Source organism: Vidua chalybeata, chromosome 2 (genome assembly GCF_026979565.1).
Source record: "Vidua chalybeata isolate OUT-0048 chromosome 2, bVidCha1 merged haplotype, whole genome shotgun sequence".
Taxonomy (NCBI): domain Eukaryota; kingdom Metazoa; phylum Chordata; class Aves; order Passeriformes; family Viduidae; genus Vidua; species Vidua chalybeata.
In genome coordinates, this window is record NC_071531.1 from 26,709,599 (window position 1) to 26,725,832 (window position 16,234).

Sequence of the window (16,234 nt, forward strand, 5' to 3'; positions counted from 1 at the left end):
ATGGTCCCACCTCTCAGGCCTTTCCAGGCCCCTCTGGATGCCATCCCTTCCCTCCAGTGTGTTGATCACACCAAAGAGCTTGGTGTCACCAGCAAACTTACAGAGGGTGAACTTGATTCCACTCTCCATGTCACCAACAAACATTTTAAACAGCATTGGTCCCAAAACTGGCCCCTAAGGAATGCCACTGCTCTCCACTTCGACATCAAGATGTTGACTGTCACTCTTTGAATGTGACCACCCAGGCCATTCCTTATCCACTGAACGGTTCATCTGTCAAATCTATGTCTCTCCATCATACTTATGCAACATGCTATTTTCTGAAAACAAAGATCAGAGGGGGCTCTAACAAGCACTCCTTGGTAATTCCTTTTTGGTGTCACTCTCATCAACTGTCCCTACTGTCCCTCTGATGGAGAGCATCTTACCCACCACTGGCACAAAGGATAACATGTGCTTCCAACTCTGCCAGGTCCTTTCACAGTCTGGGATTTTAATTTAGGACCCACTTTTCTTCATCACTCCCAGCATCAGTGCTGTGGCAGACACATAGAAACATTTTGCTCTTTGCTCATGGGGCTGTGGCCACCAGTAAAGGGGCAGAGAAGGCAGCCAGTTTGCCAGGGGCATCTCCCAAAACCCTCCTACTGACTCTCCGTGTCTATATTTGGATTTAAGATCCCCACTCAGAGTTTTAAGGCATTAGGAAAGCTCTCCAAGAAGGGAGCTAATTTCCCAAGAATGAAGCTAATTAAGATGTGCAACATGCACTAACTAAGGACACTACGAAAAAAAGATGAAGAATGCTTGTGTGAGAAAGAATGAAATCCTCTAGGATTTTATGTTTAATTAACTTCTAGGCAGTGTATTTGTTGACATATAGCTTCTTAATATACATTCATGCATTAGCTCTAGGTAAGTTAGACTGAGATATACTTTCTTTTCAAAAGGAAAAAGATCCCAGGAAGTAATTAGTGCTGAAACAATCTTTAGAAGCTTTCAGAGGTGATCAATGTCTGGAAAAGACAAAAGATCTCTTCAGTATGTTCTCTAGAGAGCATGGACTACTGATGATATGCTCTAGACCCCACTCAAAGCCCTGTGGGACAGTGGGTATGTTCAAATGGGAATGCTAATTTCTAGTGCCTGGAAAACTGCACCATTGCTGGAGTTTGTCCAACATGGTTGTGTGCTGTGAGGCTTCTGAGCACCGCTGGCAAGTCCAGCACATTTGTTGCACAGGCAGAAGTTCTCTCTAAGAGATGTGCTATCTATTTACTTTGTCCTTCAGAGATCATCAATAGTGATTGTTTAGTAACACAAGCAACCCTGCAACTGTAACAGAAGAACAAAAGCTTTGAGGCACAACCCAAAACTCAGTATGGAAGTAACAGAAATGAGAGAGAATTGCACCCAGGCCCAGAAAACATGTATTAAAGCACAAGCATGGTTCAGGTGATCTGGAGGTGAAGGGAAGGGCTGATGTGCTGAGAGCATGGGGAAGTGGCAGCAGATGGAAAACACAGTAGGCCAGACCCCATTCAATTTGCACCAGGCAGGATGACAAACAGGATTTTGCAGGGGAAGTGCCAGAAGTCCTTCAGTAGATTGTGGCTAAAGACCAACGTCTTGTTATCAGATCAGCTTAGATACCTAAGGAACCTAATTTTTGGCATCTAGGAAGCAGCACTTCAAAAATGCCATGTACAGATATAGAATTGATATATATGACTCTGAAAGATTCAGGAAACTGGCTTATTTGCAAAGGTTGTGTGCTTAAGTTGGTTGTGCAGGAAACCTTTTTTTTTTTTTTTTTTTTTTTTTTTTTTTTTTTTTTTGCTATAAATTGCTCCAGAGAGTTATTTTTACAAGACAGTCTAGGAAATTCAGATGTTACTTGTAATTAGGAGGGGTGGGTGGGAAAGATATTTTTGGATATGACAGCTGACAAATCTCTGGTTTAACAGGCCCTGAAACAATAAGAGGTGATAACAACTTGGATCTGGTTTTGATGAATAGAAATATTGGTCATAATATATAAATCCAAATAATTTTGAGTTCATTCAAATGGAAGTAGGCAAGAGTAAAATCAAGAGAAGACCTGTAACTAAAACTGTCAGTTCTCAAAAGGCAAATTTTCACAACCTACAGCTGTGTCTAAATTTACATGCTGGCTCTCACCAAGGCTCACACAGATCTCATAATTGTCTGGGCTGGAGGATGACTCAAATATGATAGTACTCCTACCTATTTCTGTATGCAGGCTTCCCCTCTGTGGCACCCACCTGAGATGAACTTCAGTGTAAACGTGGTGTTCCCTGACAAAGAAACCAGAAACCAGCCCTGCTTTGACTTGTCCAGACACAGCCTGAGGGGACTGAGTGACACAAAAAGGTCTACAGAGCTGAGGTGCTCAGCTAGTCCAGGGGAAACCTGACATTTAAGTCAAAAGGTGAGAGTGCAACTCAGTTTTGTATCCTGAAGATGGAGGAAAGTGTTAGAGAATCTGTATGAACAATCACTTTATGAAGGGTGCTAGAAATCAAGAGAACTTAAAAGAAACTAGTCAAATTTAAAGAAAACAAATTTTCTGCCCAATGTCATGCTAATTTACATTTTACATAGAAAATTAAATCAAAGAGCACAAGGTTCTTTATTTTTAGAGGCAAGAGAACATAAGAAATCAAGCTGTTATGCAGAAAAATGGGCCACAGATTAAAAATAATGTGTATATATATAAATAATATATACATAATAGACAAATACATATTTATATATTGTAATATGTTGTATATTTAATCTTTTTCTCACCTCTGACAGCTAATACTCTTAGTTTTCCTGACTAACATAATTTTTATTTGAACTTCCATAGATAATTTTACTTTGTATGCATGTACTCTTACACGCATACAAAGTAAAATCAATAAGTTTTATTCATGGATTGATGTGAAAATAGAGGTCCCTCTTGCAGCCTACAACACAAATCCTGCATGTTTTAGTTTGAATGTGAAATATGAGAACTGTATTTTGTACTCCATTCACACGGACACTCCATTCCAAGAAGTATCTTGGAATATTCTATAATATTCTATACAGGATAAAAACAAGTGGGACCAACTTTTTAGAAGCTATGAAGGTGCAGGAATGAAATTCTTAAAACAATATATGCACAAAACTTGAAAATGCATATCAATAAAGCTTTTCAACAGAAATTGGCTGAACATGTCTTAGAGCTTACATTATTGTCAGCTTTACAAGGTTCTTATTCCATTTTTATCTGACATACAAAAGGAGAGAGAACAGAAAAAAATCAATTGTGATGTTAATGGGTATAATTCTTAACTCATTAGTGTTACACCTACTTACTACTGGGATGAATTTGCTCCTCTGAGATTTAGTAAGTCAGCTTTTCTAAAATAATCTACATTACTTTCCATCTACCCACCTTCCAAAAGCTTCCATTTTAATTCACATTAAATGATACTTGCCAGGCTAAAGTGACCATTTTCACAGTCCTTAAAAACAGAGATTGCACATTCTTTTTGAAAAGGGCACCAAACAAATGTTAGTATTTAATGAACATCTAATGCTTCAGGTTTTTTGGAAGGCTTTCATAAAAGATACTCAGAAAGATTCAGAGTGTGCTGCCACCAAGACCACACAAAAATAAATGATGGGTCAGACATCAAGGTTGAATTAATTATGAGAGTCCCATAGGGACCCATCTGTCCTGCAGCTGAAAGGAGAAACCAAACAGATTGAGGAGAGGAAAAAACATAGACAACAAGTGGACCGGGCAACAATTATGTGTTGAAAATGGTCAAAAAAATAGCTAAAATGGTTATTAGAGCTAGAAACACACACACAGACACATCTGAGTTTTCAATAATGTAACTGTGATGACTGTCACTGGGGACACCAGCACAGTGGGAAATTGCTGATGGGAATCTGTATACAGAGAAAAAAAGGACACAAGCTGCCATCCAGACTGAAAGGGTAAACCGTCTGCATTCATTTGCAGCCAGCTAAAGGCTACCCTCAGCACAGTTCATGGTTACACAGCGAAGGACCTTCTTCTGCTGGGAGATGGGCCTCTGTGACACTACTCAACAACTTCAGCTGGCATCCTGGTAAATGTGCTTGGGTTGCCCTGTAGGGGTTAAGCTGTTTTAGGATGCCTGCTAGATCCTGCAGTACAGCACAAAACCTAAATGGATAGTTTGCTCTGCAAAGATAATTTTGGAATGAAAAATAATTGTTTTCTTTAAGAAATGCATTTGCCTTTGGATTTTATTTTCACTTCTTGAACTGTTTTTAAACACTGACTTGCAAGAATTATTTTCCCTGGGGAGTCTTCTGGACCTATGCTGCAGGACATTGAAACCATCGACTCTGCCCATTCCCCTCCTCCCTCTTTCTCCTAGACCTCCTTTCTACTTTTTTCTTTCCTTTTTGACTGTGAAGAACAGGAGAAGATCCTCATTACCCTGCTTCACTGCTCTGTAAAAAGAATTTTAAAGCTCCTAATATTACTTAATCACAGCTTTCAGTGCTCCTGCTGCCATAAAACATTATAACAATGGGTTGGCACTTCATCAATTGTAATTTGCTGATATTACAGTCACAGTAGCACCCAACATAATTGCCGTGCTCTACCACTGACTCATAAGGCTTCTTGATCTTGGTCAATCTTCTTCTTTGCTCTGGGGGTTGCAGGTAGAAATTTTGCTCTAACAGCTCAGATTTTTGAATTTCTAGTCCCTGCCCATCCAAGAAGGATGCCTCTCTCCAAATGCTCGGCACACCATTGCCCTCAAATTTCACTCCCAGATACTTAAATCTATTAGGATACACTTTATTCTTCATTATTATCAATTTTACACATAGCAGCAGAACACAACTTTCAATCAGAGATAATAACAGAAGTTATTAAGAATGAAGGAGCTAGCTTGAAAACAGTAAAATAAAATAAATTTTGTAAAGGTTTGAATTCCTTAGAGGTCCAAAACTCCTCATAGCAAGAATATGACTTCAAACCATACATTAACAAGATGTTTATTTCAGGACAGAAGGTACATCGAGGATCAATTTCATTATGTTGTGGGGCTTTTTCTGTAGGCAAATTAAAACATAAGTTATCAGCCCAAATGCCTTCTACTGAAGAAGAAGGACAGCAACAAAGTAAGAAGAAACAATAGTGCCAACTCTCCCTGACAGAACATATTGTTTGTGACTCGTGCTGTAAAAGTAATCATTGTGAGCTGTGAATATTTGTTCCTTATCCACTTGTAGCTGCTCTGAGGTTGGGTCAGAGATGATACTACAGAGGCAGGAAAAAGCCTCTCTGCAGATGTGCAAGCACTTTTGTTAAACACTTGTAAGGAATCAAGAATAAGATCCATGCTACATTACACTCATATGGCTGTACAGACAACCAAGCACAATGCTGAGATAGAGACTTTCTAAAACACTGCAGGGGCAAGGTATATTTTGATGTCTCCTGTTTTTTGTGACTCTTTCTGCCACCACGGTCTGGCTCTAAAAGCTGTCATTCTGGGCTTCCTTTACAGAAAGAGGTGATCCTGATGAGGAATTTGCTAACCACCCCTCCTCACCATCCATTGCAAAAGATTTGTAAGCCCTGCAAAAGCCTTTTGTGTAAGCACCTGTGTGAAGGGTATGGCAGCACATTGCCAGGACAAAGTGTTGCCACAGGGAGCTACAACAAGGATTATATGCACTGTTTGTAGCCCTGGCATGCTAAACCCTGAGATCTCAAAGTGACCGGCTTGTTTTCCAAAGCTCTGGCTTGCATAGCAAGGGTAAGAGCTCTTGTCTGGGCCGTGGGAGCAACTGGGGACATCAGAGCCTGCCAAGCTGGAATTCACTCTGTCCAGAGTGCAGGGCTTAGGATGCCATGTGAAATCCCACACACTTCAGCATATCAACTGACACAAATGGAAGGCTACTGTGAGAATTAAACTTTGCTTATTCTACACATTTTGCCAAGATTTTGAAAACCACTTAATGGATTTAGACAGACTTGAGGAGTGTTTTTAGATTCAAGTACTACTTGTTTAATGGATTTATTTTATAAATTTCAGCACTGAGATTTTCAAAACTTCTTTGGGACTTGACCTGCTGATTCCTTTTAATTTTTAATGCAAAGTAACATCTGAAGCTGGCAACAACAACATAATTGTATAACTTGAATGCTTGCATAAGCTCATCTCACAGAACAAGGCCTTCATCCACTATGTGGATGAAATAGGTGTCCAATATTGTAGTCTGGAGGATCACTTCCCTTTGGTTTTACAAACCACTGCACAAATATTATGGCCATGGCACCCAAACATCTCATTTGAATAGGCCTTTCAAGTCTCCAGATTTCAAATTTGAATGTGAAATATGTTTGAATGTGATTCTACAGATAGAATATTCATGTGTGTATACACATGAATATATATATATAACTGTATACAATTGTACTTATTTTACCTACTCTGTGTGTGTGTCTGGTATGAGTGTATATGCATGCAGACCTTCCTACACGTGTTCTTGGCCCCTGGTGCTGGCTCCCTGGCTGTTTGCACCTCTTTAGAATCTGCAAGCATCACTGTTCTGACCCTGTACAGCTCTACCTCCTGCTCCTCCATGGCCACTCAGGATGTGCTAGTGCTTGGAGAACTTCAGCAAGACTTCAGCAAGTCTTCCCTACAGACTGTTCGTGTGAGGCTATGAGCCCTTCACCCTTCAAGAGCAGTAATTATGGAGAACAGATACCTAGGAGTGGGAGAAGGATCAGGATGTTGCACAGTGCGTAGGCAGTGCCAGCCTACAGGTGGAACTAGAGGGGGGAAAGGTGGTGAGGTGCAATGGTGGCTGGCTGTGCAGAGATCCCCAGTTCACTCCTTCTGCAGCAAAATTCAGGACAGTAACATTGCACTTTCCCGGGACAAGAAAAAGAAGGGGAAAAGGATGAAATCTGGGAGAAACCCAGCTTTCTCATTTAATCACAACAAACTGAACACGTCTCACACATTCAGAACAGAAGAAAACTAGTCATTAACTTATGTGAGGCAGCTGGTTTCCCAATAATGGCTCCTACACATTCTGGTGTTAATATTATTGTTCTTGTCAACTGTGGGAACGCAATGTATATTAATGACCGTTTATTCCAAATTGGTCATTGTCAGAGTTAATAATTAGGTAGTCAGGCACTAATTATCTCTATTTTGTCTCCAGTCACTAACTAAGAAAACTGGAGAAGTAATTTCAGAGGCAGGCACCAGAACCACACACAGTAAAGCAGGCTCTGCTGTGGGCACAGAGATTCTTCACTGCAGAGAGGCACCAGACAACGTCTGGAAGCAGAGTTAGGATGATACTGCTCTGAGTACTGGGTGCAGAGGGGCAGCACCTTGGAAAAATACACATGCATGTGGTGCCCATCTGCCCCTTGCACCCCTGGTTCACCCATGAGGGAGGAAAGAGCCTCAAAGACACTGCCTGGCACCTGGATAACAGAGCTGCACCAGGAAGGCCACCACTGCTGGCTGCAGCCCTGGTCTCAAGCAACATCTAACGGGAAGGGCACCACCAGCAGGAGGAGGGCAGCAGTGGGAAGAGGTGGAACCACAGGTGTGCACAGAGGAAGTGAAGTCTCAGCATTTACTCTGAAATAAGAATCCTGTGGAAATTACAACAGGAAAGAGCTCAAGATAAAGATGGGTCTGGCAGACATGAAATGAGAGCCCTTTGGCACATGGGTAGAGGTGCCTGAGTCCCTGCTGAGGCAGAGGACACCCTCAGCACCACTCTGAAGGTCTATGCATTTAGATCACAGCTGAACCTGCACTGCTTCTCTCCACCAGCCCAAAACTCACATCTCTCCACAGGTGTGTGCAAGGTATCCCAACTACAATCATCCTCCCGTATTTCCCCTGTGCACTGTGGAGATTACACCAAAGGGGAAGCCTTGAGAAGGAGTTCATGGAGCATATTTTGCTGACCACTTTAAATTGAATTGGGTGTACCCCCATAGTGCCTTAGCAGACAGCAACCAAAACACTCCCTTTTCAGTAATTGTGTTTTAGTTTATCCTTCTCATATAAGAATGTTTCAGGTTATCCTACCCTTGTAGCCACAAAACCCCCACAAGATTTCAAGACCAGCATCCACCACCATGTGTTATAAACTTACCTCAACATAGAGGATAGGGAAAATGCCAATCTTGTCACCCAGCATTCCTTCTGCCCAGTTGTCATCCACCCTCCTGATGACTGTCAAAATTTCATCCTAAAATCAGAGATAGAGAAAATACATAATCAAATATTTTCAATAGAAAGATGCCAATTTTTGTATACCCACACGATAGCTTAGAGAGTGAGTACACAGAGGAGGTCATAAGCCAGGTGAAAGTGTTTCCTGAATCCTGGGCTAGCAGCATCCCTGGCCCAGCATCTTATCCCAGGTATCCCACTCAAAGTGCACTGAAGCACCCTGCAGACTGGTGCAGCTCATGCTGGCTGTCAGCAGCTGCAAGGGTCTGGGCACAGCAGGTGGGAATAGGTAACTCCTGGCTTCATTAGGGGGAGAGAAGAATGTCTGACCCAAGAGGTCACCTACAAATCATAGATGAAAACTCCTCAGCATGAAGTTGTCCCTGTGCATCCAAGAGTCTGTTGTGATGCTTGTCTCCTCTGGAACACAATTCAAAGGGAAGCACAGTACAGCACAGGTAGTCCTGGAAACACTTCCAACGAGGAATAGTACAAGGTGCTCAGCAACAAGCCTACACTGCTGGCACACCGAATGTCAGTTTTTCTTTAAAAAAATATTATAAGGTAAAACTGCAAAGCAAATAAAAAGCCAAAGATAACACATCAAAAAAACAAATTGCATTCACCTGTTGGATCAGATTCAGTTTAGATACAAGTTAATCTCCTAAAACCAATGGCATTTTGATATTATATTTAATCTAGGGGACCTTATAAGAATTTCAGCAGATGTGATTATAAAGCAAGAGATAAAGCAAAGTACAAACCAGATTCATATTGCTCAAATTTTCACTTGGTATAGTTCACACCCAGAATGTACAAGTCATTAGGAAAGCTCAAGTGAGTAGAACAAAACCCTGACTTCCCAGTTTGAAGTACTCAGTTTGTCAATGGATTTCTGCTACCATCCCTTTCTTCTGGGGTCATCATACTAAACCCAGGCTTAAACCAGCACCACTTTCTACAACAGCTGTGGAAGGTGACCCTCTCAACGGGGCTCTGTCTGGATGCCCAGATCTCCTATGAGAAAAGGAAGGAGTCGGCTGAGAGAAGCTGGGAAATCAACTTTGTTCCCTCATGGCATCCATTCTTCCTCTGCTCCTGTGCAGAAATTTACAAAAAAGAAGAAAATCTCTTCCTCCAGAAAGCTGAGACAGAGTTCCCTGCTGGTCTTGCTTTATTTCCACTACTCGCTCTGTGAAAATAAGAGCTATGTATGGTCTACTACACTCCATGTAACAAGATACTGATGTCAAATGGCCAGGCAATGGGCAGCTGTTTTTTCTTGCAGATACTTCTCACATAGAAAAAAGTCCCACAAATTCCTGATCCAGGATGTTCAGACCACGGACTTGCCTTGATAGAAAAATGACCAGAACAGACATGTGATGTGATGTACTTTGTAGATTTTGAACATGTGCATTTTGAATACATGCACTCTGAAATAGTTTAAATGTTTCCTTTGCATTATTCATCTGAATGATCCATTAGGGGAAAGCTCATAGAAATGGCTACAAACTGAGTCCTTCAGCTATTTATTACAGCTGGAAGGATGCAAAAAGAATTTGTGCATTTAATTTCCTGAAGAAACAGATATCATTCCCTTCCAAAGCCCTGTCTGCACAGACTATTTTTGATCTGTTTAAAGAACTGACAGTAACGCATCTCTGCAAAGCTTCCCCACACTCTTACAAAAGACCGATTAGCATAAATTTAGAATCTAGGTAAAGGGTGCAAACGAGGAAAAGAAAAGACTGCATCACTTCAGGGACCTGCTATGAGTGTTCCTACTTTTTATATTTGCTCAGCTATTTCCCTAAAAGAGTTTTTTAAGAACACAAGATGTGATGCAGTCTACACTACATGCACATATATAATCCTTTGTGTGTGTAAGTGCATACACATGGGTATGAATAGAGTCATAGTTTGCTCAGGTTACAAAGGACCTCTAAGACAACTGAGTCCAACCGTTAACCCAGCACTGCATATAAATGTATATATATTTGCAACTATTTACACATGTAAGAAATTAAGAAAAAAATTTAAATTGTAAAACTCCAGAAGGTTTTGACCAGATTTTGCTAGAGGCACTGTGCAATCGCATCTCTGGAGCAGGCTGCACAGACACCTGGCAGGAAAGGTTTATCCTATGTTGACTTTGCTCAAGAATGGGGTGGGGAATATCTGACCTTTGAAGATCCCTTTCAACTTTACCTTCCATGGATGTATGAAATCTGGAAGCATTTCCATACACTGAACTTCGTTCAGCTCAGCGAAGTCTGGCTGCTGAATATGGTCATATATGAGAAATGCATCCTGAGATATGCTGACATTCAAAATTAGTATCTTTGTGGGAGAGCAAAGTGCAAATTCTTGAGAATTCCATTACATAATTAGTTTTAAGAAGGGTGTTGAAAATCTTCAGAATTATAGCAAATCCCAAAAAATCTTTTAAAATTTTTTAATTACTAGAAAGTTTCTTTGAATTTGCAGCCAACGACATCATTCTATACTGTGAACGGGTGAAAGCTTCAGCATGAACTATTTTAGAACCTTATATTAGTTGGATAGCCGTGCTACTTATAAATTCCTAGAAAGGTTCCCAAAAGGATCATGAATAGCAAAATACCACAGATCTCTTGGCATACCACTTCACTATTTCAAATTGACTAAATTGATTTCCAGGCAGCAAAAAAGAATCCAAGCCTCAAAACTCATTTCAAAAGGCAATGGTATCCACTGTAGTTTGGACAAAGATATGTCATGCTCCTTTTATGCCTGTTGCTAGACCCTTTAATTATTTGCTCTCTCCTTTTCGCTTGAGTTTCTCTCTATTCATCAGGGCTGGATCAGCCTTGCAACAGGCATGTGGGACCTGCAGTTCCAGTTTATAATCATTATCAGAAAAGAAGTCAAAGATAAATCATGTAGAAAGCTGTCTGATGGGCAGAGAAATGAATCCTTTTGCTGAGAAAACAGCACAAAATTGTATCCAATAACAGTCATGATTCACAGCCTGATTTTTATTCCAGTCATTAATGGCCATTAACGAAGCAATACAGAGCAGCTGTGCCTGCTATTCTGCAGAGATAACTACTCCATCTAGAGCACTGGGGAGATCGCAGCGATGGCAGGATGGCACCACGTGGTGCTTGTTGAGTCCTGCGACAGCGCTTGCCAGCTGGCACGAGAATCCCTGTCACCGGCTATTGCTGGGATGGTCCCTCTGTGAACAGCAAATGCTGCTGGAACTGAGTGCTAAGGGGCTGCTCCACAGCCAGGAACAAGTATTGGATGTGATGGTTCTAAGATTGGCACGGTTCTTGTTAAACACCACTGTGGGCTGTGAACGAAAGTGGTGGAAAATGATGGAAACAGTTGATGTTATTAAAAATGTGATGAGCAATGAAGCATGGGGAACAGTTGATGCTACCTTGACAGGTTTGAGACTCATCGACCAGCATCACTCAGCCTTCCGATGGCCATGTGAAGATGCATGCAAAGGGTGGTCGAACGCCAAAACAAACATGTGGGCTGAAACTGGACTCTGTGTAAGTCTGGAGCAGCTACACAGACAACCATGCAACTACTTCAGATTTGCACTGCTATACCTGAGAGCAGAATCCTCTTGCAGAATGCTGGTTTGTACCAGCATTCACAGCCCAGAGAAGGATAGATTATTTTTTAAAACAGAGACAGCAGGATCCCATGTCCATACTGTGGTACCACGTTAGGAGAGATTAGAAAGCTGAGCCAGTAAGTATATCCCAAGAGCATGCAATTAGGCTCTGTAGGCCACAGCATGATCCCAAGCACACCAGAGAACATTAGGAGTAGAACTTCTGAAACTACTGGCATTAAATTGGTGCACAGTTGATGCAAGGCTGGAACATAGTTGTTACAGAGAAAAAATAACTGCCTGATTTGGCTAATCACTACCAAACACTGAGGGAAAACATATTAAGTAGGAAATCTGGGTAAGTTCTATCATATTACAGACAGCACAGAGGAGAGAACAGAGGTGAGACCCTATGCCTGTATGTATGGCTTCTCTGGGAAGAGGACTTGAGGGAGCAGTCCAAGTGGTGTAAAAGAATGTGGGAGCTTTGTTTTTTTGCACTGGGTACTCAAGACAGATTTTTCTCTGCCCCTCCTGATTTTATTCTTACACATAAAAATGATTACATTTACATCTTTGGCCTTTTATTTGGAGAGTGTTTTATCTATAGGAGATGAAAATACGTAAATGGCAGAAACACCCTGCAGCACTCCTCATGAAGATTTGTGTAGTCTTCATTTCCTTGCAATACACATCTGGAACAATGAAACATTTTCATTTTGAAAAATGCAACAAAACAAATTAGTAAGAGGAAACACCAAATATCCTTCTTTTGTTTTCTTTTACTGTACCAGTAGATATTCTGAGTGCATAGTGACAAGGGGGATGGGAAAAAGCAAAGCCCAGCAATCGAACAACAAACCAAAATGATACAGAATATCCCTATGTTTGAGTTTCCTTCTTATAGCTTCTCTTTGGAGGAAAACTCTTCTTTATTATATGTTTATAGGTAAAATCCAATCACAAGTGTCTGGTAGCCTTAAATGAGTTGCAGTACACAAAGAGGTTATATTAGTTTGTATAAATGTTATGCCAATGTAACCCCTCTGCCAGAGGAAAGAACAAATAGTGTAAATGAAACTGAGACCTGGTCCAGCATCTTCAGATGCAAACTGAGACATTCAAGTGATGCATATTGCTCAAAGTGACAAATCACATCTACAGCACTGCAGTGCTCAGGACTCTGTGCAGAGGAACTGACTGCATCAGCAGATGATCTATAATCTGGGCTAAACAGGAACCTTCATCAGCACAGGTGACAGCTAAAATTAGCATTGAGAAAACTGATGAAAACATGATGGTGAAGTCCCAGGATGAAAAATAGATTATTCACTGTCAGGGAGAACAATAGGCAGGACATAAAAACTGTTACAAGGTGACAGTGTGTGTAGTGGAAGGAGCTAAAGAAGAAAATAGCAACAGGAGAGAAACCAAACCCCCTTGGGGAAAACACAGTCATCAGGGATAAAAGATGCCGATGGTAACATGAGAGGTGAAAACAAGGAAAATTGAGAGATTGAGAGTAGAGCTGTACAGCAGGAAGAAATGCTCCATGTGAGAATGATATTGGACAGCCGAGAAAATGAGAACTATCACTATACAAAGACAGTTATTATAAAGGAGGTTTTCTAATATATGGCACCAAATATACCAAATAAAAAAGTGTCTAGGAAAGAACCAGCTGTAACAAAAAAGACCACAACTGCCTGGCATACCTATTAAATTTCTTAAGACTGAGCAAGCAAAGAATACTTTAAGCAGACAAGGAAGACTGCATCTCAGAGAAGTCACCAGTGTACCTCTGGGCAGGCAGTGAGAAAAACAACGCACCAGAAAATATACATTTACTGATAAGGTCTCAGAGGTAACTTCTGGCTAACTTTCTGTTAGTGCAGGGCTGTTACTTCTCACTAAGCAGCCCACTTTCTCGCAGAGATTCATGGCTCCAGGGAGGCTGGCTAGTCGCAGGGTTTGCAGTGTTTGCAATCAAACACTTCACTTGCTATGGAACAAAAGTGCTTACAAATCCTTTGTTAAATAAATATGAGAAAGTATACAGTCTAGGAAATTGCATTCTGCTGAGAAACACTGCATGAGGGAAAAAGATGTTACATTCGGTGAGAAAATTATATGCTGCAAATAATTCATTCAGCTATAATAAGTAGCTTTAAAAGAGGAGGTCAGTAAAATCCTGGTGAAGGATATTTTTATCGTCTATTTCATATTCATTTGCAGCATAACTGTTATTACTTTATGTGATACTGTAACAGCCGCAGACAGCTGAAATAAAACAGAAAATGACAATGAACAGGTTCTCCATGGCATTCACTGCCATAAATTAACAATAGAGGATAGGCTTTATTTTACTGTGAGTTTCTTGATATCCATGAAACCCATCTAAGGTCAACACAAATTACTAGGGAGGGGAGTGAGAGGCAAAAAGCAGGTGGGGAGGTGAGGGTGAAAGGGAAAATGTGACATTTTAAATCCAAAGGAAATTACAATATCTTGGTTTTCTCTCATTCCAATGCGAATTTATTAAACATTTTGGTTTAAAAAAAACACCAAAGACTGTTTTTTAAATGTCTGCTTTTTACTGTCCTTATGTTCTTAAAATAGGAAATACTATTATGATGATAGTGTATTTCAACTGCTAATTGGTATATGGTATGATGCAATACACATTTTGAAGCTGAATGCAATTTTAAAACACTGGAACATCTGATTCAATAAGGAACATTAAAAGACACTTTTCCATTAGGGTTTTTTTTCTGAAATTTGAGTAATTCTTGGGGAACATTTCAATGCAGATGAAATGCATGCTTTTTAGAGGGAAAAATATTCTCAGAAAGCGTGTAGCCAGTTCTACTTGTTGAGCTTCACTAGCTTTACACCAGCCTTGCTATTCATGGCACAATCTCACAGAGTGCAGGATAGGCCAGGGAGGCCAGGCAGACCAGGAAGGTGTCCCACCAGTCCCACCACCCCTGTGCTCCTGGCTCAGCTGCCAGCACGGCACGTGCCCCATCGCTCCCTACCAAAGCAGACTTCTGAACATTTTTTAAAAACCTATTCCCCTACCTTGGTGAAGGTCAGACAATCCTTGTCTTGATCTTTATCCTTTATTTCAAAGTCGTAAAGTGCTTTGCCCTGAGGTGGAGCTTGTGGGAGGGGCTTGATGCACTGGATGTAGCTGGCGGGGAAGAAGCCGTGGTTGCCATTGAGCTCCCCATGGTACCAGTTCTCATCCACCTTGCGCCGCAGGATGATGATGTCCCCCTTGTTAAACTTGAGGTCACCAGGCTCCTTTCCCTCATACGTGTACAGGGCTTTGCCATAGGGAAGCTGAGAAACACTCTGGGGAAACAAAACAAACACCTTTAAGCAATCTCCAGCCAGCACCAATATCATTCTTAGAGTCATTATTGAGCTGCAAGAAAACTGATCACCACAATCATTTACCAAATTACCCTAATGACTGCCACATAATGCTATACCCTGGATCTCAGGAAACCTAGGATGCATGTGATGATAAGCCTGAGAAGGTAGGTGTGTTACATCAGAGCAGGCACTGTCCATCTCATGTAGCTCAGATGAAACCTGCAGTACTTCTTACACCACCAAGCAGTCTTGCTTAATTTGCAAAATATTCTGTGCAAGCAGAACTATATGTTTGAACAACTAAACTTAGACATGTCAAAAGGTAAAATATTAGACACTTTGACCTTCAGGGTTGCTTTGGTTTCTGAAGTTCAGAAGAGAGACAAAACAATACATGCTTGATCATTCACTGGTGGCAAATTGGTAATTTTTCATTGCATTTGTTTGAGCAACTCCAAACATTTTTGAGTTTGAATCCTTTTATTTAGCTTTTGATTCTGTAACCAAATAATCTTATGTCTTTCAAAATCCCCCAGTCTCATGCTAGTCACTGAGGGCTACTGTAAACAGTTATAATATTCTTTGTTGCTTATGAATTAATGTCCTTGTGGAAAAGTGGAATAGGTAGAATGCCCTAAATTTTTCTTTTAGAACTAAAAAGAACTCTGAACCTTTCACTGTCATTAAAAAAATTAAACAAACTTAATAAAAAATCATGGCCCATGAGAAAAAAAAAAAAAAAAGCCTAAGAAGTTCATTGTTTGGTATGATAAAAGAGTGAAACCTATTTGATGGAAGTCAAATAGGTTTGTGAGTGTGAAGAATTCTTCCCAGAGTTCATTTTGTCCCAGTGAAAGATAGGTTATCTCATCCAGGCTGGGACTCTGTGGAACAGCTGGACAACGTTTTGGTGGAAGTACTGGTTTATGCAGCCCCTGTCCTCCCCATCTCCTTG

At 40.8% G+C, this 16,234-nt stretch overlaps 1 protein-coding gene across 2 annotated transcripts in view; it reads right to left on the reverse strand.

Moving 5' to 3' along the window:
* SH3RF3 (SH3 domain containing ring finger 3) overlaps window positions 1–16,234 on the reverse strand; it is a 246,099-nt gene that overhangs the window by 77,048 nt on the left and 152,817 nt on the right. For both annotated transcript variants that reach the window (XM_053935671.1, XM_053935672.1), the window contains exons 2-3: window positions 14,980–15,255; window positions 8,203–8,298 (exon numbers count right to left, since the gene is read on the reverse strand). In XM_053935671.1, coding sequence (XP_053791646.1) covers window positions 8,203–8,298; window positions 14,980–15,255 — 372 coding nt within the window. The remainder of the gene's footprint in view (window positions 1–8,202; window positions 8,299–14,979; window positions 15,256–16,234) is intronic.